The following is a 25047-nucleotide window of genomic DNA, read 5'->3' on the forward strand; positions in this document are numbered from 1 at the left end:
TTTCAGCTTGTGTGTCTTGTTCAGTGGTGGTCGTCTTTCAGCCTTTCTTACCTTGGCCATGTCTCCGAGTATTGCACACCTTGTGCTTTTGGGCACTCCAGTGATGTTGCAGCTCTGAAATATGGCCAAACTGGTGGCAAGTGGCATCTTGGCAGCTGCACGCTTGACTTTTCTCAGGTCATGGGCAGTTATTTGGCGCCTTGGTTTTTCCACACGCTTCTTGCGACCCTGTTGACTATTTTGAATGAAACGCTTGATTATTCGATCATCACGCTTCAGAAGCTTTGCAATTTTGAGACTGCTGCATCCCTCTGCAAGATATCTCACTATTTTTGACTTTTCTGAGCCTGTCAAGTCCTTCTTTTGACCCATTTTGCCAAAGGAAAGGACGTTGCCTAATAATTATGCACACCTGATATAGGGTGTTGATGTCATTAGACCACACCCCTTCTCATTACAGAGTTGCACATCACCTAATATGCTTAATTGGTAGTAGGCTTTCGAGCCTATACAGCTTGGAGTAAGACAACATGCATGAAGAGGATGATGTGCACAAAATACTCATTTGCCTAATAATTCTGCACTCCCTGTATATCTTCTATATAAGATATTAATGTTAATTCTAAAATGAGAATCGATAGTTTTCAATTGGATTCACTATTACATCATAGGAGAATAGCTGAGTTTTTCGGGTGTTTTTTTGTGCCATCCCTACTAAAAAGCTTCTGCAGGCACCACTGGTGATGACAAATACCAGAAACCACATCCAGTAAAATACTAAAACAAACAGAAAAGCTACTTTGTTTCTGTCTCCACTCAAAATGACTTCATCACTCCGCTCACATGAGGAAACATCTTTCATACATATGTAAAACCTGCTTTCACAAGAATTGAGAGCATAAGTAGCTGCTAATCAAATGCACTTAAATAACTGATCATCAGCTCTGCTTAGGTTCACAAAAATGCATGATAACAAACCACAAGACTTCTGGAACAATGCCCTTTGGAACGATGAGACCAAAGTGGAGATTTGGCCATAATGCACAGCACCATCTTTGGAGAAAGCCAAACACAACATATCAACACAAACTAAGCATGATGGTGGAGGAGTGATGATTTTGGCTTGTTTTACAGCCACTGGACCTGGACACCTTTCAGTCACTCATCCAACCATAAATATCTCTGTAGATTAAAGTATCCAAGAAGCAAATGTGAGGCCATCTGTCTGGTTGAAATTGACCCAGTGATCAGGACAATGATCCCAAGCACAGCAGCAAATCTACAACAGAATGACTGAAACAGAAAAGAATCAGTGGCCTGATCAAAAACCAACTTCAGCCTGACTCAAAAGCTGTATTAGGGCCTGCATAAACAAATGCCAGCAAACCTCAAGAAAGTGAAGCACTGTTGTAAAGAAGAGTGGCTCCATCTGTGTGACAGGCTAAAGGTGGTTCTACACGCTGCTGAATCATCGGGTCTACTTATTTTTATTTTTGTTTTTGTTCATATGACTGCATCTATTATATTTGAACATAATGTTAAACTTGTATAGTCCCTCAGGACCCTGTCTTGATAAATGCAACACAAGAATCAAAACTGATTGTAAACAGTGTGTGAGGCCTAATAATGAGCGCATGCTTTAGCACCTGCTTATTGTTGGTAACATATGTCGTCACTTCAGTAAATAGGTTGATTTGCACTGGGAAATCAGCCAATGGCAACATAAGAATGAGTGCAAATTTGTACACCGGAAACAACGGATTAAATAATTGTGCCCACATTCCTCTGCATATTTCTTTATTAATGTTTTTACATTTTAATCCATAGTTAGTGAGTGCAGATATATAGGAATAAAAACACACCAACACCAAAGCAGGTGGGTTGAAGTGAAATGCTTGAAAGACAAAGTAATTAGCTATGTGCTCAGAGATGCTAATTTATATCTGTTTTGGGTGGGAGGAAGATTTCTGACCTGAGATGTAGATTTTGGAGGCGGACATTTGCTGTGACCTGCAACTGTGAGCTCTTCTGCCTCCCACTCCCTGATCCCTTACCTCCTCCTGCTCATATGAGACGGAAGATGCTTTACTGTACTGAGAGATGTGGAAAAAAAAAACAAAACAAGATATACAGAGAGGGAAAGACAATATGAAAGAAATGCATTTAAGCTCACTTAAACCTTGGTATGCTTTAAAGTAGCATTGCTCAAATTAGACAGAGATTACGTCATGTAATTATATAATTTTTGGAATAAGAGCCGTTGCTCTGTCAGAATAGGCGCTGCTCTACGTGGAGCGCAGAAGAGATTTTTGTAAAGTTGTTTATGAGAGATTTAAAGATGGAGAGTGGGCGGGACTCCTACTCTCTGCCTCTCAGTGCATCTAAGTGAAATAGAAAAAAATCCTGAGAGAGAGAAAGAGATGAGGGGAGGTCCTGAAAGGTCAGGGTAATGAACAAGACTGAAACCAGCTCTTCTGCCTCCCTGAGTAAAACAAGATGATAAGATAAGTGATAGCAATTAGTTTTTTTATTTTATTTTATTATATTTATGTCCCTGCCACTATGATTTCTAGGAGAGGACCAGAGGTTTCTGAGGGGTGGGTGAGTTTGCTGGTTGTTGCTGCCGGAGGTCATAAAGAGGGCGGTACACAAAAAACCTCCTTGTGACCTTGGTTTGGTCACTAGCAAATTGCCGCAGTCACCAATTGTTTACGCTGAAAACACAATTTTATGTGCAAATACTCAATAATGGTTAGGGAAATGGGAAATCTTTACTTTCAAAGTAAAAGTTGTACCTTGTGGCTGAAAATAACACACATTCAAAGGCAGCTTTGAAGGTGAGCGGGCTCTGTGTCTAACTTGTGTTGCACCTTTCACTGTTTCACTACCATTTAATAAGTAGCTGGTGGGTGTTTATAAGCCAGACCTTCTCCTTGGCATCCATGCAAACTATTGATGACAAGGTTTTTGGTACAGCATTGTGTATCGCTTTGCAACTAAGTTCACCTTGTGACTCACAGCAACCACTCTCAGTTGGGCAATACTGCTTAACAGCTGATGCTTGCTAGCTTGTCGTCAACTGGTCTGGAGGCCTAAAGTTTGACAAGGAATGACTGACAACCTACTTTGCAATATGATCTTTGGGAAACTAACTTAAGAATTGCAAACATAGACGTTACAACTGGAGAGAAAGATGCTAATGTACTGTGTCGTAATTTCAGAAGCATATTTATTTGATAGATGAAAGATTAATATTCAAAAGTAATCTTTCACATCAACTAAGAGTTGCCAAGAGTTGGATGACTGTAATGTCTGCACAGTGAATTTGACACTAGCAGACAACAAGTTCTTGGCTTGGTGTAGGTAACAACATCTACAAACGTGGAACCACTTCACTCACTTCAAATATCTCATGTGTGTAACCTGCGGCTGTGTATCTTGTGGTTGAACAGATTTCCCAGAGCATAGATGGTGGTCTGATCTCCACACTTTCCAGCGCAGGAATGGTTGCAGAGCAAAGTGATTATTAGAATTACTGCATTGCCACCAACAAGTTAAACTGAAGTTGATATCATGTCAGCCCAGACTAATATTTGTCTGTGTGTTTGTGGTTTTTTTTGTGCAGTCTCCATGACCATGAGTAAACTACTTTAACGGGACGTATATTTATTGTCTGCAGCACTTATATTGAGACAAAAAGAGATGCACGATCATGGCAACCAAGAAAACAGCTTTAAAAGAATTTAAATAAACCACGATCTTTTTCTACTCGCAGGCATGTAAGATGTTTTGAATTAATAACAGATTGAAAATAATACAAATGATGTGTAAAAATCCGTGATGTGTATGACTCGTTCGACTTGGCGTGAACACTGAAATGATTCAGTCCTCCACCAACCTCTCCAACCTCCAAATGTGAATGTTTTCTCCTTTTAAAACTGTAAAATAGATTTTTTTTTTGCAATTTTATGGACATGATTTAGCATTTATGAACTGAAAAACTAACTTCTGAGATACAAATCAATAGAAAACAGACCATGAGTGTATCACGTAGTGCCCTGAGAGTGCCTTGACTCATATGACTCATACTAATAAAAAACTAGTTCAGGATGTCTGTTTGGGATCTGTGAGATTTTGATGTGCAAGTGTCGATAATTTTCTTTGAGCTCATCTTTCTGAAAGGCCAATGAGCTTATGCCTTGGGAGTCAGGGTCTTTACCCAAATTGTGTTCAAAACTGGGGTCACATTTGTTATTTTAAGCTGCAAGAAGCCTGGAAACCGATGGACCATGAGCTGGTTGAGCTAATATATCACTGGCGTTGTGGTTATTCAAAAGATTTAAATATTCATGTTAAAATTTAATTTAAATATTTGATCAAGTGACTCGTGAAACTAACGGACACGTTATTTTATAATGACAATATTAATTAGTTGCAACCCAAAGGTTTGAGATGTATCATAAACTTATTACCATCTGGCAAACTCACAAGCTAACAGTGAGTTTATTGCAGCATTTACACACCAGCAGTCATCGCGATTTCATTAGTGTTAACATATTAAAAAACATTCATTAGAAAAAAACAAACGAAAGAATGTGAAGTATTTTAATATTAATACACTCTGTACAGGGGTAACCAATTCATACAACTGATGAAGATGTAGGGGGACTAACAGCAATAAAGACAAAAGGCAATATCTGTGTGAGGGAGCAGGAGAGCAGGGGTGGGGGAGGAAATGGAGTGCTGGCAAAGATAAACCAGTTGCACAGTTTGAATAAATTGCATAGAGCGGAGTCTGTTTCTTGTTCCAGATCTCTGTCAGAAAGATTTTGAGCTGCAATCCTTGTGGTTCGGTTGCTATGGTAAAATCTAAAGGCTTGTCTCCAAGCTGGAGTCCAGCACAGTTGTGTGTGCGCTGTGTTTGTGCCTGCGTGTGTATTTGAAAGGGAGATGGACAGAGTGTGTGTGTGTTTATTTGCCTTTGATACAAGGAGCCACACAGGAGACGTGTGTGTCATGTCTATTGATCGTATGACTGTCACAAGGTCACAGTCAAGAGATGAGCATCCTCACGATGTCTCTTTGTGCTCACTTGTATGTGTCTGAATGCATAGTGCTAACTTTTTCCCCTGTATTGTATTGGTCTCTGTCTGTATTTCAAATGGACTAAAAAAAGAAACTTTTAATACGTTAACTTTTGAAGGGTTTTTTTCCTTAACAAGTCGATCACCCCTGTGTTTTTGTAGGCTTTTGTTCTGAAAGAGACTTTGTCTCTCTGTAATATTTTTAGGTCTTTACCTTCCAATATAAAGTGCCTTGGGATAAATGACATCGTTATGAATTGGTACTATAAAAAAACATTTAATTCAATGTACGAACTGAGTTGAAGCAGAGGAGGGGGAGAGGGGGTCTCGGCCCTGTCGCTAGGTAACAGTCTCCAGGCCTAAAGGCAAAGCCAGGCTTGGTTTCCATGGTGATGTCATTGGTGAATGGAGTTTGGGTGGTTGTGGTATACATATACAGTATACGTGTGTGTGTGTGTGTGTGTGTGTGTGTGTGTGTGTGTGTGTGTGTGTGTGTGTGTGTGTGTGTGTGTGTGTGTGTGTGTGTGTCCTAAACAAAGGGAGCAAATGTAAAAAAGAGAAAGAGGAAGAAAATGAGGCCTGTAATGGAAATCATAGCAGCAGCTTTCAGTTCATGGTCTTCTGCGTTTGTATCAGTCGTTATCTTTGTCTTCTCACATGCTGCCTCGTGTTTTGGTACAAGATACCGATCAGCTGCTGCTGTGTCTACTCCAGGACAAGTCGTGCGCACGCATGTTGTCGAACATTTATGGGGGGAGAAAGAGAAACAGTAGTAGTGGGTGAACAGTATGTTGTGTCTGAATGGATAATGACCTGATTGCACAGCAGACTATGGGAGGTGGGCAGGGAGAGGGGGTTAACAGTTAACCGTAATGAAGTGGAAGAAGCCTTGCTGCTTGGTTTCTATTCACACTGAGAGCTGTGGGAGAGCAGTCAGGACCAAACTATGGCTTGAATTGTTTTTGTATAGATTCAGTAAACACCGAGAAGGGACATCAGCTGCCAAAAATGCATCCTTGACTGCAAGTTTGTCCATTGCTATAGCTAAAAGAAGAATCCTTCCATATGAGGCCATTTATATTGTGCGCTGTGATTGAATTTAATCATTATTAATCTTTGGTTCTCTTCCAAAATGTGTCTCTTATCCCGCCTTACTCCCCTCTATGAGCCTGGTTCTGCTGGAGGCTTCTTCCTCTTAAGTTTTTTTAGCGTTTTTCCTTCCCACTGTTGCCAAAGCGCTTACTCATAGGAGGTTCATCTGATTGTTGGAGTTTTCTCTCTATTATTGTAGGGTCTTTACCTTACCCTATAAAGCACCTTGAGGCAACTGATGTTGTGATTTGGCGCTATAGAAACAGACTTTAATTAAGTTTAATTGTAGCTATAAAATAAGTAAAGAACACACATCAGGCACAGCACAGACACTCTAAAGGAACTTACATCTGGTGGCGTGCATGAGATCTGCCAATTGGATGGGTAGAAGGGTATAAGCTGAGTCATCGGCACAGAGATCAGCTGATCTGCTGGTATCGTAGATGAGCTTCACTTCACGACTTGCCTCAACTCTCAAAATAGAAGTGCGTCTTTCTTCTCTACAGCTCTAGGATGCTGCAGTGTGCGTCGCGCTCTCCAGACACTTGGAAACAAAACAAGGTGAAACGTTTTGAAATTCATGCAAAATTCAGTGACGGCTGAACGCTCTGGACTTTTGGCTACACATGTCTGCATACAGGATAAGAGAGCCTGTGTCACTAGATACGACTAAGCTCCGGGGCCTCCTTTGCACAGTGTTTTCAAAGTTGCCTAGTTTGGATGATTGCACACATGAACAGCCATAGGGTAAAATAATCCGCTCTGTCTACTGAATAATCTCAGACTGCTCCTGTAATTTGTTTATATGCCTCAAATGATTGTTTTGCATTTCCTGTGACGGGCTTGTTTTGCTGTCCACGGAAAAAAAAAACAGAGCCAGGAGCCAGTTAGGTTAGCTCAACTCAGACTGGAAACGGGGGAATTGAATGCAGTGACTTAGTAAGCATAAAAGTGAAGGCAGGCAGATTTCTTCGCAGTGATACTGATGCAACGCGTTCTCAACATGTTCAGCTATTCATGTAATAACAAACAATATTAATGCAATGTAACTTTTAATAACATAAGCTCCAAACCTCCTTTTGCAAGTCCAAATCTTCCCTTTGCATAGTTGATTACAGCTAAATTAGATTTGCTGCTCATTCAAATGTTTTGCCACTAATTACTTTCCATATATTCGCAATATAACTTGAGTTTTAATTCCAAAAATACCGTCAGACAACCTATGTCTAGCTTTCTGTTCCAGAAATCAGTTTTTCTTGTTCAAGATCGCCTGCAGGCCTCTTTAACAATTAAGTGTAGTGACAGTGCACACAGCAAATAAGCTGACAGAGCTATTGGACTTTGTAATTATAATTTCAGTGACAGCTCTTCCTCCTGCTCGCGCTTTCACATGCAAACACTCGGGCAGAGCGAGAGCGAGCGAGAGGCAGCAGACAGAGGAACGAGCAGACAAAAGCATGTTTGTGTTCATGAGAATGTGAAGCACAGTGGGTCTCTATGTATGGAAGCAGTGTCAGGCTCGTCCCAGAGAAACCAAGCAAAAAGGGGAGGGGTTGCAGTCAGGGAGGCTTTAACAGACTCTTGTGGTTGGAGCATGGTTGCAATACTACACATATATAAATGAAAAACAGTCTTTTACTCTTTTACAGGGAAATCAGGGACTCGTCAGTGGCAGAAAACTGATCTTTTGTGGCATTCAGCTCAGTAGTGGTGGTTTCATTCATCGTCATGGTTTCTGTATCAGTTGTCAGGCAACAACGAGCCTCGATGCTCTGACCAAGAAAGCAGTGTCATCCTTAGTTAATAAAAAAGCGTGACATGTTCATTGAGACTTTTTATTTTTTTATTTATCCAGCAATTGAAAAACATGTAATTGAGACCATTTGACATCTGCAGACTTTCAGCTTCAATTTAAGCAGTTTTATGTTACAATATGTATGCATTGAAGCAGTTGTGTTTTATATACAGTCCCTCGTTTTCAGACACTCAAAAATAATTTGGAAAACTAACAAAAATTTTAATCAAAAACAATTATGTTTAATGCAATGGCTGCCTGAAGTCTAGATCCCATGTACCACTGTTCACATGAGTACTGGACCTACCTATACAACAATTAGAGTGCAAGATAGGTCATGCATACTATACTGTTATAATCAGCTGCAAAAAGTTAATAAATTTGGCACAATTTTTACAATATTAGGAAAGTTAACTATCTTGCATAAAGTAAAAGAAATGAGCTTCCATAGTTGAACGAACATAAGGTGGTGATCGCTGAGAGCACAGAGGGAGCTAAAAAGAGAAAGAAAAGATATTAGGGAAAGTAAGAAGGGCACACATCAATAAAACGACAATATTCAATATTCCTTTATTTGTCTGTAGCAAGCCCAAGACTGCACATTTTCAGTAGGAATAAGAGTTAAAGGCAGCAGAGAGTCAGAGGAATGTAAACGGGGTGATGGGATAGAAACACTAAATGTAGCCACTCCATCCATTCTTGTTTTGTTTTGCCATTCTCATATAAAAGTACACAAAAGCAGCGCCAGTCCATTGTGGTGCAAAACAGGGAGCAGGCAGGGCGACCTGGGTCGAGAGAGGAGGCTCAGACACACACACACACACACACACACACACACACACACACACACACACACACACACACACACACACACACACACACAACTACAACCTTCATTCTTTCAATCAGCTTCCCTCTGTCATGGGCACAATTCACAAGCTCATGAGCTGAAGCATACAAGCATGCATTCACTTGAGCACACACACACACACACACACACACACAAACACACACAGACATACACACACACACACAGTATTGAGACCCTCATTGTATTCAGTGGAGTTAAGGTGCATATTCCTGCTCTCTCCCACGCAGAGCTTTGTGTTGATTGAGCAAGTTGCTCTGGTTAGAGAGGAGATGAATATGACATTTAAGACTGAAATAACACACACACACACACACACACAAGCATGCACGCACTGTAGAAATGCTCTGTCATCATTGTGCTCTCGCCCCGAGGCTGAGATCAGGGTTCTAATCCAAATGCAACCATTAGCCATTAGAGAACAGACAAACAAATGTGACCTTAAATCAGCCTCTGGGACGATTACATTAGCCATCATATTTGCTCTGAGGCTCTGCGTTGGCCCACACATCGAGTGACTTAGTCGCTCTGTCAGTATCTGTTCATCAAGTCACCAGCTGTTGACTCTACTTTTTTTTCTTCTAGTGTGCATAAAAGGTAACAGGTTACTTTCTGAATGATCGAGCTTAGAAAGTAGTGCATGTGGTGTTGTAGTTTCAGGCACAAATATAACGCCCCCTTTGATGAGGCTAGGATGATATTGCTGTGCAGTGAGATGCTATTGCTTGAGCAAGCAAAGCTGCCTCTACACTATGTAACGCTCCACAGCGAGTGGGGGCCCTCTGGTGGCAGCGGTAGGCAGCAGCACCGTTATATAGGTCACGCCGCTGATCATGGAGCTCTTCTGGGCTCTCTGTATGCTGTGTTCACTGTGATGAGACTGAGGGGATCAGAGGCAGACAGACCTGCGTGCCAGTGCCCATGATGCACTGCACAGAGCTGCTGCTTCTCGCCAGCTGCATGTATCCCAGGGACAAGCGACCGGGGGGGATGGGACAGAAAGATATCAAATGAACAGTTCATGTTTAATTTTAAGTATAATTATGTTGCACTTGTAGGATTTATAGAAGGCCCTGCTACAACTTGTCTAACTCCCCAAAGTTGCCCAAAGTGTCCCAGAGCAAAACAACAGATCCTGTCGAGTTCCCAGAGAGACTTTTTTTTGGTTTGTTTTTTAGGTGACCTTAATCATTTCAACAAAGCTAATCTGCAGCCTCAGTAAACTCTCTCAGGGACGAAGGAATCTCTCCAGGACTTTGGAAATCCTGAGGCAGCCATGTGATTGGTTGGAAAATGCTGGAAAAATTAGCATTGGCAGCTCACTATGTCTCAGCCCCTCTATCTTTGTCACCAGACTTCACAGTGCAAACCAGGGAGAATTAAGTGTGTGTGTGTGTGTGTGTGTGTGTGTGTGTGTGTGTGTGTGTGTGTGTGTGTGTGTGTGTGTGTGTGTGTGTGTGTGTGTGTGTGGCATTTAAAAATGTCAAACCATGTTATAAGTAAGCTGCAACAATTAAGAGTGAGCTTACTTGTGACAACTTTAGTTTACCTAAGAATTAAGATGATACAATCATCATTTGTTTAATCAGGACAAAAATAATACGTGTATGTTAAAATATATATAATGTGAAATGAATGCTTTTCCAGTTTAAGGTCTGGAGCTTCCATGGTGTCAAAGGCTGAGAGGCACGTTACACCCTGGACAGGCTGCTAAACTATTGTGGGGATAACACTTAAAGACAGACAACTATTTACATTCGCATTCACACCTGCCTGTGGGAGGCAGGAGGATTATCTGGAGGGAACATGCAAGCTCCAGATAGGAGGACCTGCTTGGTGAAGTGCTAAGCGCTTCACCACTGTGCTCCCACAAAAACAGATTCATGAATATAAATATAAATGATTTAACACAGCACCTGCAAAAATATGTCTGTTTGCTCCTCCCTCTCTCTTCACCTCATGCAGATCATCGCTACACAGTCATCTGAATATGAAAGTGCGTGCAAATCCCTCGACCCAAATATGATAAACCCGAGATATGATTTACAGTCTCACTATAAAAGCTTGCATTTGACCTCATGGTGCACTTTCTTTGCTTCCTCTAAACCAGCGGCGCTGAGCGGAGCAAACAGGCTGCGCAACATGTCTGACACACTGTCAGTTTATGCCTCTGTTTTACTTTGTGTGTGTGTGTGTGTGGGGGGGGTCCCTTTTTTCACCCACTCCTACACACTGACACACACAAAAACAAATACCCTCATACTATGTCTTTGTAAGAACAACCTTAACCCTAAAATCCTTAAAACGCACACTCCTTTGCCGCTGGTGTGATCTCTGACCACAGCATGCCTGTGTACTGAATCTTCTGACCACTGCTTACATTTCACGTCAAAGCTGAAAAGAAGCAGATGTTAGGAGAAGGAAAAATTGTGAGTCAAAACTGTTAGCCTCAAAATCTGTTATTCAAACTGGTATTGAAGTAAAACATAAGGAAACACAGCTTTATTTTAAGTGTAAATAGAGATGTAAAAAATTACTGTCTTGACTCTGTTTATAGAATTTCACGTTATCCCCCCAGAATGAATATTTATTACATCGTAGCTCCAGTGGATTACATAATAATGTGTGTCAGCTGTTCCCAAAGTGTGTGCTGCCGTCCCCTTGTGGATCATGATTTCACAGCAAACGATTCATAAGATGATGTCCTCTACTTCTGATCTGGAGCTTATATCTTATATTGGGTGGGGGGGATGGAGCTCTGGCTGTCATTTCAGTGCCAGGACATTTTCCTTTCAAATCTGGGTATACACTATAAGCCATAATATTAGGTACACCTGCTCAACCCCTCTTCTCTCTGAGTTTCTGCAGAAGACGACCCCAGGTGCCACTCCTGTCAGCTCAGAACAGGAAACAAAAGCTGTAATGATCGTGAAAACTAGGCAACAGATGATCTGAAAAAACGTTGCCCGGTCTCATTCTCGATTTGTTTCTCCTGTGACGTTCAGATGGTAGAATCACAGTTTAGTGTACAACATCAAAGCATGAACAGGAGATCCACATCATGGATGTGCAGCTGACAAATCTGCAACAGATTGTGATGCTGTCATGTCAACTCAGACCGAACTCTGAGGAGTATTTGCAGCATATTGTTGAGTCTTTGCCATGAAATGTTAGGACAGTTCTGAAGGCAAAAGGAGGACCACGGTGGTATTTGCAAGGTGTACCTATTTCTCTGGCCAGTGAATGTAGAATCCTGCTCACAAACTGTTTTTTTTTCCCCCTCTGGTCTCCTCCCCAGTCGAAACCAGGAGTCACATGTTTAGCCGCAACAATTTCAAAGTCCTGAAATTGTTGGGTTTTCTCTGTTTTCCTTGAATAAGTGCAGGGTCTTTACCTTACAATATAAAGTGCCTTGAGGTGACTGCTGTTGTGGCTTGGCGATGTATTCATAAAATTGAATTGAATTGAACTGAAACACACAGAAAAGCCAACAAACAAAGAAACTGTCATTTTCAGTCATTTCACTAGGGGGAGACAGTCACAAAGGTTTGCATAAGCAGGAGTAAGAAGTGCTTTTGTTTTGCATCCATATTTTACACCCTGCAAGAAGAAGCTGGTGTTGACCCCGAATAAAATGCAGTGCCCATATTCATTGTTATCATTACATGTCAGATATCTTCATTTATGATATTCTCTGATGTATTTTTAATCGTTTTCTGGACAAATGGGAGATCTGCGAAACCTATATGAAATAAAAAGATTATCAAAATAAATCCATCGACTTGTGGTGGAGAAAAATAGACTGAATGTTAAATAAAATCCTCCTCTGGGTTAAAAGATCTTCCCTTTGGGGCCTTCTTGTTATGGTTAAAAGTCTGTGTTTTGTCCAGATTGGTCCTGTTTTTTCTCTTCAGTCAGTCTCCTCTTCCAACTCTCTGCTAAAAACCAAACTCTGGCAGCAAATGACCTTAAAGAAAGGAGATGACTCTGTGTCTTTGTGCTTTTCCATCCCACCCTGACGGTATGCTATTGTCATCAGCTAAGTTTTTCTCGCTGTTTTCCATTGTGAAGTCTGGGAAGTAGGTGGGCTGCTTGCTGCTGCTGCACACAGCAATATTAGATTGAGATAATTTAGGAACCTCTTTCTCTCATCGCTGTAGATTTTGTTCTTTCGCGCTGCCATCGTTGCAACTTAACATTATTTCAATTCTCACCTTTCTTTCTCTTCCCTCTTCCCGTGACCAGACCATGGCGGAGTACAGCTCTCTGCTCAGCGACCTGTCTGAAAACATCACCAACGAGGACTTGGAGCAGCTCAAATCTGCCTGCAAGGAGGACATCCCTGAGGACCAGAGCAACAACATCACCTCCTCCAAAGAGTGGTTCAGCTACCTGGAGAAGAATGACAAGCTGGCCCAGGGTGAGAGACATAAATTAGATCCACTTCTTGTTATGGTTCTTTTCATATGTGGCTTAAATTGATGTCAGAAACACCTTTATGAGCCAAAAAATCTCCTCTAATAATGCTTCCTAATGCAGATAACCTGTCGTACATCGAACACATCTTTGAGATCTCACGGCGACCGGACCTGCTGACAAGGGTGATCGAGTATCGCACCAAAGTGCTCAAGATTTCTGAGGATGATGAGATCGACACCAAGCTCACACGCATCCCTTCGGCCAAGAAATACAAAGGTAGCACGCTCTGTCTTAAAAATTGAGAAAGTTGAATTTGTTTATTTGAAAGATTGTTCCCTGTTTGGTTTAATGTTCTCCCAAATCTGATCTAGTTCTGCTCTCTAGTGGCTCAACCGAATAACTGCCTGAACAGCTTCTTCAGTGATCTTCATTCTCAGTAAATGTATGAAACGGGCTGATCTGCTCATAAAATAGATTAAAAAGAAATCGTGTTTTACATGGTTATACTTGATGTTGTAATCATTAACCAGTAATATGTAAAGTCACAACTAAAGCTTCAGCATTACTGGAAGACCAATATGTGAGAAATAAAGTAATTATTATGTCGTATCAGCCGCATTTCAGTTTCCTCCGTTTCCCCTTTTTTATTTTTAAATTAAATCTCATGTTTTACTTTCAACATTTTAGACACAGATTTAATTATGAGGTTGAAATATACTGCTGGTATTAAACAGACTGCAATTTCCAATAGACTGCAATAACCTGTCAGCTTTTGAGAGGTTAAATTAATTCAGAGGCTTCATGTTGAACTGAAAATGTTCATTTCCATTCTCTACCTATTCATTTATTTAGTTTTTTGTTTAGTTTATTACAATATTTTTGTCTTGTAATAGAGTGAGGTTATAACAACATAAAAATGTGAGGACAATGGTCAAATAAGTCTTGTTGTTTCCTCGTCATCATCATCATTCTTTATCTTTCCATCGAAGTTTGTTCATCTTGTTTAATTACTAATAATCAAAGTGCTACAAAAATGTGACACTGACATAACTAATGATTTTATCAGGCAAAAGAAGAAGAAAAATGTAATCTTTTCAGATCGTTGCTGTAATGAAACTTTTAAATTACAATAAAAAGTTAAAAAATTAAATTAAAAACAAAAATTTAAAGCTTTCAGCTGCTGCCAATTGCCTTCAAATATGTCCTTTAATTCAATATTTTTCTCTTTTCTGGATGCTACTTAGTAAAAATAAAAGGCACCAAAAATGTCATGAATGTTCTTAGTCCTGCTGTTTGTATAGTGATGAACAAATTCATTAAACTGACACATAATGTAAGGACATAATGTTAAGACACTAACTGACATTAGCTGCCCTTAATTGGCAGTACTCATTTACTAAGTACAAAATTAGATTTTTAAAGATAGAACATAACTAACATTGTTATTTGGGAGTTTTCAATTTTAGCACTTTGCAAAAAAAAGTAAATCACATTAGAATCTTTTAGAAAAAAGCAACTTTTGTTTGCTAACTTTTAACAGCTGCTTGCTAACTTGTGTTATTACTAGAGAATAGAGACAGAAGAACAGGAATCAGAGAGAGGAGCAATCCCACAGGGAGACAGGTGTGAGGACATGGACAGCTTGTTTTTGCTGGTTTTTATGACGGTGCATGTCACAAACACAAGAAAACGCAAATACTTTAGAAATCTTTTTAAAAATTAGTTGAAAACTAAAAATTATACTGTTTTGCATTAGGCAAATAGCAAACTGAATTCACATTCGTATGCCCAAATTTGAGCTGGCACACTGGACTTCAAACATAACATTTAACAAGTTTCTGGTGGAAAATCTTTCTAGCGTTGTCGGCACATTTTTGATGAGAAATCAAAGTTTATTCTGATGCTGTGTATTGTGTTAACGCGAAGCAGCAGAAAACGTTCCTTATGCCTGAAACTGAGTCTAGTCTTAACAATAGCTATAAACAGCTATAAATCGAGCTGTGTGAGTCGGATATCTGTAGAAGCATTTACTTTACGTGAGAAAAGACTTAAATCATTTGTTTTTAATGTGCTGTCTTATACTTGTTGTCTTGCACCTTTTGAAAGACCAGGTTTCTTATGATTACCCTTTCTTTCTCTCAACTCTCTTTTTCCAACATTTCACCCCTCCGCTGTGAAATAAAGACATCATCCGCCAGCCATCTGAAGATGAGATCATCAAGTTGGCCCCACCCCCTAAAAAAGCATGAGGTCACGAAGTCCAGCCCTGATCTTGGCACCTTGATTTCTTCACTCCTGGCACTCCAGTTATCCAATCAACCGTCTTTGGCCAGCCCTTCCTTCTTCACCCCTTCGCACATCCAGCCACGTACCCCCACCCCCTTTCCCTGCATTACCACATACCAGAACCACGCAGGCCGCCACCAACACAAGCAACCAATCCGATCATAGTGACGCAGACTCTTCCCAAGCTGTGGAGAGACTGGAAGCTGCAGAAAAAAAGACATTACATGAAGAAATCTGGAGACGGACCAACAGAGTATGTGTGTGGAGAGAGAGAGAGAGAGAGAGAGAGAGAGAGAGCCAAAGTCTGCCCCCGATTAAGGCACTGAGTGGGTCAGTTCAGAATGAGTGTGATCTTTGATACTGTGTTTATTGCAACCATCTGTGTGTGCATGACAGTCAAGGTTGTCAAATTTAAAACAAAGACTACATCCTCCCAAGAGGAAGCAGAAATTACAACCCCCTGCCTCTAAACTAAACAATGGCTCATTTATTTTTTCCAAAATCTAATTTTAAAGAAGAAGAAACAGAAATACTAAAGGTGTATATGGATTATAGGTATAATGCAATATACTTAGACTAACAGAATTAACCACTAGTTAAATGTTTCTATTGTTTTTTTTGCCTTGAATGTGCAAATTAGCCAAAATGTCACAAACAATTGTGTAAAAACTACTGAACTACCATGTAAGAAATGTAAACAGTAATCTGCATTATCAGAAGTAATTTTAAAATCAAAACTGCAGCAATTAAAGCAATTAAATATTAAAAGTAATCATACATAACATATTCCTCTGGTTCATTTCTGTGACAGGGTTCATGTAATGTGCAGCTTAAGCGGCTTAAAAGAAGATTAGCATTAGCATAAAGACTGGGAATACTGGAGTGGACAGCCTGTCGATAGCCTAACAAATTAAATTTAAAATCCTTCGAAGAACTTTTTGACAGAGTCAGACTGGATGTTTCAGTCTCTTTCAGATCTTTAAGATAAGTTAAGCTAATCAAACCCAGTGTTAGCTAAACATGAATCCGGCAGCCGATTTGTTCCGCCAGCTAGCTAGGTCACTGCTACAAATGCCTCCATGTTACACAAATGAATCAGCAGCACCAGTTATTTAACATTTGGCATGTGCATACCAGGTTTTATTTTGTTCTATTTGCCGACTTTTTTAACCCATGCTCAAGAGAAGTCAACCTTAGAGAAGTCATAGTAGCAGTGGTTCTCAGGTACTACTGAAGGTACCTTATAGAGAGGGTGATCTTATTGCACATATTCTGTTTGTGGCATTACCTTTGTGGTTTTTATGTTGTTCTATAAAGCACAACAGTGAGGCCACGGAGTAAAAATCCCATTCATATTCTCCATAGTGGGTTTGAGTACGAGCCATAAAGATGGAACACACCAAAGGAGGCTTACCTTGAGGTACAAGTATGAAACGATGGTGTGTGCTCCTGTAGGAACAGGAAGTCTGTATTACATCAACTTTGTTTCAATAGAAACTGCTTTATTCAAGATGTCATGGAAAAGAGATACTTGTTGGTGTTTAAACCCATGAACATCAGGTTCCTTACTGAGTAACACAAAATTTAAGAAAGCACCAGGACAGTTATTGCAATCAGGAACAAAGTACTCTTCCAAGCTATGCTAACCGACAAAAAATGAATAAGAATACATTTGAGAAGACTAGAAGGTTTTTTTGAGTGAAATCTATGGAGAAAATGAATGAGAAATTCACTTCCAGAAATTGGGTATGTTGTTACTGTTGACCTCTATTTAGAGCAGCTAACATTGTGTCATCTAATGTCATAATAAGGTGATTGAATTTATTCTGTGCAACCATGGCAACCCATAGACAATATCTTAGCCTAATAACATTAGGTAGATAAGCAGCACTGGTGCTGTTTCAAAGAAGCAAGGAATCAAGGTAGACGTTTGCATACTAATTACCGTCAAACTGGCTAATGAAAATCTTATTATTATAATTCTCAATTCACTTCTGGTTAGCATTTCGTAGGTACACTACACTGCAACCTGGATTTGTGAATGGCTTCAAAAATTTGGGAAGAAACCGTGAAAAACGAAACACCGTATTTCCACAGATGTGTAACTATTGCCTTTGAATATATCATAGTTTATTAAAAACAACAGTTATCAAGTTACCACATTGTTGCCATTTTAGAAACAAATCCAGAAAAAAGTACTTAATTGACTATTATTCAGCTAACGGTTTTATATTCATTCCCTTTCAGCCCCGTCCACACAGGAAACAACCATAGAAAGTCACATTCAGAGACTCAAAGTGGGAAAAAAAGGAGGAAAAAGTGCTTGCTGCACAAAGTGGGCAGGTCTTAAGTTAAACTTGTCTCAGTTTAGCTCAAGCTCAAGATATCACTGTTTGACATGCTGACTGCTAGCGACTAATCATCAGTAAATCGCCTCCTGTGTGGATGGAGCTATACTGTTAAATAAATCATTATTTATCATTTTTCATGAAGTCTTAGTATTTTAGAGGAAGCTTTATGAAGTTGATTTACATAGGAAAAGCCAATATCTGCCTTTAGCTCACAGTCATAGCAAGAGTTATTTAGATATAAAATCTATAGCAGTCATTTCTATATTATTGAAGTTTTTTTTCCATCACCTGTTAGCATGAAAATCTTTTGTATGAGCTGATTAGAGACGTTGATATACAAATAATATATTACAATATAATATAGCAGAAATAATATATTGAGAGCTCGACTCTAGCAGCAAATTTCCACTGTCTGTGCCGACTTTCACCCTAATTTTAAGTAATCAGTATCATGAGTTGAAAGTAAGATGAAAGACAAACTTTGGACTACTCTAGAAAACTGAAAAGTATATTTTAACAGAATATATAAGATATCATATATACTATGTAAAAAGATTCCCATGCGGTATTTATACATACAAGTAATTTTTTGTCGTTTCATTTGTTGCACAGGAAATAACTGACCCGCATGTGATTTCTCTCCGACTGGTAGACAAGTTAAGGCCTCTGGGAAAAATAAAGGTTCAAGTCAAGGTGCAGAATGGCAGAAAGCATCAGAAAGAAAGACAAAAAAACATGGCATGTGACAGTAACACATACATTTATTTAAGTGTACATAATTGTGACAAGGATCTCTAATGCACACAGCGGCTCATAACCTAACCTAAGCTGACTATGCCTCTCCTGCCATGCACCAAACACAATCGCTAGCAAGACTGTTGAAACTAAACTATAATAACTGCTCTTTTGAACACTGTGTATCTCTTATCCCCACGATGAAGCCTTAGCAGACTTTGTGTTTACCCCTAAAAATTTTCCAGAACTGTGAGAGTTTGTGTGCGAGGCGCACGCACGTCAAGTCGATCACCAAACGGCTCTCACTTTTTTTAGAGAGTGACGCTACTTTTATTCTGAAATTTGCTAAGGACTTCAGTGTTAGTGTGTACAGAATGTTTGTGGTCTGTTTCTGCACCTGTCTTTGTTGTCCTCACAGCTGTAGGATCCAAAAATGAGGCAACCATATATAAATCTTATCAGTGTATGACTAGTTATTTATTCCAGCCCCGCTACCGCCCCGCTTCCCTTCCACTCCGACCCCCAGTGCCAATGACCAAGACTTTTATTTCGATCACAGTTTTTGTGATCTGCTTCTGTTCTATTTCTCCTTTTCTTTTTGTATTGCTTGACGTTTATTGTAGTGTTTGACTGATTTGTATCCTATGCATTTATGTCTGTAGGAAAACTGCACTGTAACATAACCTCCCAACAAACCGCTTAATCTAAGGAACTGAGCTCTTTAATTGTGACTAGTCAGGGTGTTTGACAAAGATCCTGATATTCTTGTGTTGACATTGCATGATGTATGTACTGGATGGAGTGGCACTTTTAAGGAACTGTGCAGTGTTTGGAAAGAAAAGTGTTTGTTTTCCAATGTTCATTGTTTGAAACTGGGGAATTATACCTTGTTAGACCAACTATACTGTAAAGCTCTCATTCTGCTCTTTAGCAAGCCAAGTCTTAGTCAAAAGTCCTTTAATGAATGCAATCATATGCTGAGGTTAACCACCAACGCTGGACATTTATTTTTTATATATAAAGCATCCAGCTAATCAAGGGCAGATCAAGCTTTTTATAGTACTGGAATAATCCACCTTTAAATACTTTAACACTGTTATAGATACTCTACGTCTTAAATCGATCTGAGGTTTAGCTTTTATGCGTTCAGTCCCGTTCACCAGTTGGGTCCATAGTAAAGTATATCAATACTTATTGAACTGATTGACAGGAAATCTGGTGCACACACTCAAGTTCACCCGAGGATTGTGGCCCCATTCCAACATGAAACTTATGACACTGACATTATTGTGAACACGTTTTAATTTTTTTATTTATTTATTTTTGGTTGGGGGGGGGGGGGGGAGGTTATAATTATTCAACAGTGGATGGTCATGAACATTGTCTAAAACTTGTAATCAGTTTTCAATCATTGATTCTGCTTAGTTTTCACTCTGTGTGTGCAGTGCTGTGATATATCGGCCAACCAATATTGACAGATAATGGCTGTTTGTATGGTGGCCCTGAGCAGTCAAATGCACTGAAACTCAAGAAGACAACAGGAAACAGAAGAAAAAGCTCTAAATCTAAGGAGCATGGGAAGAAAAGCATCTGGAAAAGCTCCTGGTGGAGAGTCTGGATTTAAATCTGGGGCTCTCCACCATTTGACCCTAGAACTGAAGAAGCTTCTCGAATGACCATACCATATTAGCACAGTAACTTATGATAGTGACTTCTACATTTTTGACTTTTTGACAACATCAGCCGGTTTCTGAGTTAACAAAAAACCCTCACTGGTTGTATTGCTTTAAACTCAAACCTTCACACAAGGAGAAAGTAAAGTAGACGTGTTTTTGGTAAACTTTTTCTTAAATGAATAGTATCACCAAATGGATTTTAGTTGAACAGTGTCAAAGTATTTCTGGGTGGATTTTCCCCTCAGAGTCCAGACTAGGCCGGACCCCAAGTGAAGCGGTGGCTGCCCTCCTGATTTAGCCTGTTGAACACAAAGTGGGACCACTGCATCTATCAGACCTGAACCATGAGCATTTTGTCAGGCAAGGGGAGGCAGTTGTACTCACTGCTATGACCTGTGGGTAATGGTCTTTCAGTGTTAAATTGAGTGAAATTATCGGCCATGAATGTTTAATCGCCACTTACCAATTCCTGTGAAGAGATCTTTTTTTTTTTTTTTTGGCATGTGTTTCCACTGTTGTTCAAAAAAAGTCAGCAAACGAAGATTAGAAGATTTTTTTTTTCTCTTTATTTATTTTTCAACTGCTTTTTCAACAGCAGTTTGTGGATTTAGATGTATGTGACTAAGTGGCTTTTGTTTTTTTCCTCACTCTCAGAATTTAAGTAAGCAATGGAAATAAAACTATGTGGTAGTTTGTTAGTAGTTTGAAATAAAAAAATCAAACTGTCTGATGATCTAGCTCCTGATTATAGCTTAATTTAAATGTTTTAATTGGGGTTATTCATAGTCAGCAACCGAAATGTTGCTGTGCTGCACCCTTTTGTTGTTTTTGTGCTTTGTTTTTTTCTTTTCCCTTAGCTTTTTCCTTTGTAGCCACCGGCACATAGTATTTTAACATATCAGTCACAAATGATGTCAGATTTGGATTTCCATGTACCAAGTGCATATCAACTTACTAAATGCTGCAAAAGTTTTAACCTACTAAAATACTTGTCTATTTATGGAAAATTCACAATTATATATGAGTGAGCTCAGAAAAGAGGTGGACATTGTGAAAGTTTTCAGCATGAAATGCTAACAGTCAATTAAAATTCATTCAAGAAACTTTTTCCCTTTAGGACTTATTTTTTTTGTCTCTCTCTCTTTTATTTTAATAGGTTGTAAATATGTATTTTGAATATATATCACTGTGTTGGGATTTAAATTGATTAATTTATTCAATGCCTATATATTGTTGTTGTTTTTACATATCCTGATTTTGTTTTACTAACTGGAAACAAACCAAGGGGATGAACACATTGTGCTTAGTTAAGGAGATCACGCATCAACGTTTTTTTCTAATTCGTGTTATTCTCTTCATTTATGTTTTGCTGTTACAGCTTTGGGTGATGTTTTTATATATTAAAAAGTGATATTCATTTAATTGTATTTACTGATATGTAACATTATGTTTTACTGTGTTGTAATTGATCAGGTGTGTTGTGGTCACTGCTTGTAAAATAATTGGATTCAGAGAGTTTCCAAATCATGACAAAAGACAAAGGTCACAGTATCACATTCTGCCATTTTGTTCACGTGAGGTATGTTGTCACTTCGAAGTTGCAACACGAGCAGGACATATAAAAGGTGCGGACATATGTAAATGTAGGTGTATATACAAATTTTACAAATGTAGACCTGAGTTTTGTGAGTTATCCTCTCATGAGGGAAGTAGAATGAAGCTAATTAGCCCAGCAACTTACCTAGATCTACTATTTGGTTTAACCAATCAAATTGTTCTTTGTGATATTATTTAATTCTACTCACAAAAAGCAAACAAAAAAAAAACTTGGTGTGAAAAACAGCTGAAAACTGTCATCAGAACAAACAGCAGCTACTGTAGTTTTTTATGCGATTGGCTCGATCAGAATTCCTGTTTCTGCCATAGCCAATGAAAATTGACTACATTTAACAGCTCTGTGTAACAACCTGGTGACATATGATTGGCTGCAAGGGAATTTTAAGCAAAGATTTCTATAAATATAATGAGTCAAAAGATATATAACATCATGATGAGGTGATAATGTATGTTACATTCATATTTTATACAACGTAGTTTTTCATTTATATCAAATAATGGTCTGTTAACCTATTTAATGTTCACCATGTGAGGCTCCTGAGTTTTATTTCCTTTTTTATGTTTAAAGTCAAGTTTTAATGAAGGGTTAAAGGTGCTTTTGTGGGGTGATAGATGGAGAAGGTGCACAGTAGTTAGTGTAAGTAGTGAGGAGTAGCTTGGTGGTTTGTAGCTGTTTAAGATAAGATGCAGAAGTGTGAGTTCATATTTGATGAAGCATCTCGGGGGGAGGGTGTGCAACTCATGTCCACATCTAGTTCTATCAGATCACTCTGAATGTGGCACGTGTTGCACAAGAATGCTGTACAGAGGTGAGATGTCGTTAATGACAATGAGGCTGTTGTTACTGTAGGAATGCTGAATGTACGGTGAGTGATGTAATGAAGTTGTGCAGCAATGTTTTCTTTGTTGTTGTTTTCCATTGTACCTTTGAACTGTCACTAGAAGAATGAGTTGCATTAAGTTTGGCTTTCCTGAAAACTGTGCTTAAGTTTTGTTTTTTGTTTTTAACCTCGTCTGCTGCATTTTTCTAGAGCTGCACAACAAAAACATGTTTTTGCTTTTGTTGAGACAAATAAAGTTTACATTTCATGCATAAAAATGTTCCCATCTTAGGTAAAAGTGCCAACTTGATTCAGTTGCAAACTGCTGGAGTGAATGAACTTGAAATTGTGACGTGACTTTGAGCAATTTTCCATGATGTTCATCCTGAACAATCATTATCTCTAGGCATGTGTGTTTTGTAGTAGCAGACAATGGAGGTTAAGCACTGAAGTAATGGAGTCCTTTCCTGCTCCACTGTGGGTAAAGGTCTAACTTACAGCTAAGAAAGCTTCCTACGGTTTTAGTTTGGCTTTTGTAGGCTTCTAACAGTTCAAGCTGACATGAAAGGTTTTGGCATTTTTTATTTTTATTTTTTACAAATTCTATCAGTAGTGTCATACCTTTAACTTATTATTAACCTCCATAATAAATATTCATTTCTCCAGGTATCTAGTTTGGATCCATTACCACAGGAAGAAAATGTAAACATTTAAATTGATGTGTTTCTCAGTTAATTGTTGGGCTCTGTGAGTTGCCTGTGTGTTACTGCCTTTTGAGTCAGTCGGTCTGTCAGTGGGATGTTTTGTCTCATATTCTGCATTTATCTCATTTTTGTAAAGTGCATAGTTCTTACTTGATGTTACAAGTGGCAGGTGTGGCTGTTTCATAGTTGATCTAATTCATTACATTTGTCAAGAACTGTTGCTCTTTAATAGATACGATTAAGAGTTCTGCCTGTTATGTGAGACATTGAAGTGATCTAGTGTGACACTGACCTTAAGAGTGCAGTGAGGAGCATCATTACAACCATTAAATATTTCAGCTCACATAAGTAACCCTGTTGGATCCCATGGGCTCAATGTTGTTAGACACTTTTGCTAAGGATTTCCTCTCATGGGGCAAGGAGTACTTCAGGATTCGTGATTTATTTTGCAATGACTGCAGCAAAACATCATGAGGTATTCAAACACATATAAAGGTGTGGCTTTTTGTCATGATTGAAATGAGACTGAACTGAAATTATGCCATTTTGTCATTGTGCTAAAATGAATATACTATTATATATTAAAATATATTTGCTAACCAACTCTGTGTTGCCCGGACGTCTCCTTCAAAGACAACTAAGAAGTTATAAAATCTGAAGATGGAGAGGTGAAAATGTCACTGGACTAGTACCAAATGCTTTGTCTTCATGCTGAGTGCAAATAATCCTCAGCAACTTGTAATTTCTGTTACCACAATCCAAATTTAGGATGAATACATGTCCATCCTAGAGATTTTTAATGATAAAACCTGTAGACTTTTGTCTGTAAATATTGACTGTTGAGACAGTCAGCAGCAGTGTTAGTGTTACGGCTGGGCACCCGGTGTGTTTGAAGAGCAGACCCAACCCCAGATGCAAAACTGAAGTGTAACGAAAAGCGAGCTGTTTATGCAGGATAATAGCAAAAAACAAAACAAAGGCAAAGACTAAATGATAACCTAAACTGGGAATAACTAGAACAAAACATGGAAACTATGACATGAACATGAACCTGAACATTATGAAACTATAACATGAGCACAACATGAGCATATCTAAACCTGAGACTCTAAGTGACATGAGAATCCATGGACATGAAGCGAGATAGACAGATAACCTGACACTGAACCAAGGAAGACAGAGAACTTGAATACACACAAGGATAATGAGAGAAGTGGAAACAACTGGGGAAACACAGCTGACACAAATGAACCACAGGAGAAATACAACTAAACACACTGAACATGGCAACACAAGACTTTCAAAAAAAAAACAGGAAACATGGTGAGACGTAGGCATAACAGCACTAATTTGACTATAGGATTTGGAACACACAGACATGAAATACACGACAGACTGGGGAAACAGAAAGGAATACAAGGAGAGGAACATGGCTACAGCTAAGGGCTGCAAGACACAGACATAACTAAAAGTTATACATAGAGGACAAGACAGAAATGACACATAAACCAGAGAGCATGAATGACAATGTTAACTAGACTAAACCTACTAATAATAACACTAGAACTGAACATTATCCACAATACATCATAAGAAATC

At 39.0% G+C, this 25047-nt stretch overlaps 1 protein-coding gene across 2 annotated transcripts in view; it reads left to right on the top strand.

The window, feature by feature from the left end:
- The window catches only part of pea15 (proliferation and apoptosis adaptor protein 15), a 65370-nt gene extending 41319 nt beyond the window's left edge, over positions 1-24051 (top strand). The window contains exons 1-4 of one of the 2 annotated variants that reach the window (XM_080298499.1): positions 6587-6737; positions 13085-13259; positions 13379-13534; positions 15443-24051. In XM_080298499.1, the coding sequence (XP_080154625.1) occupies positions 6690-6737; positions 13085-13259; positions 13379-13534; positions 15443-15507 (444 nt within the window). In that variant the 5' untranslated portion in view covers positions 6587-6689 and the 3' untranslated portion in view covers positions 15508-24051. Of the gene's footprint in view, positions 1-6586; positions 6738-13084; positions 13260-13378; positions 13535-15442 lie in introns of those variants that run through there. The other variant, XM_026162676.2, reaches the window with a different exon arrangement.
- The last annotated feature ends 996 nt before the right edge of the window (positions 24052-25047 follow it).

Source organism: Astatotilapia calliptera, chromosome 3 (assembly GCF_964374335.1).
Source record: "Astatotilapia calliptera chromosome 3, fAstCal68.1, whole genome shotgun sequence".
Taxonomy (NCBI): Eukaryota; Metazoa; Chordata; class Actinopteri; order Cichliformes; family Cichlidae; genus Astatotilapia; species Astatotilapia calliptera.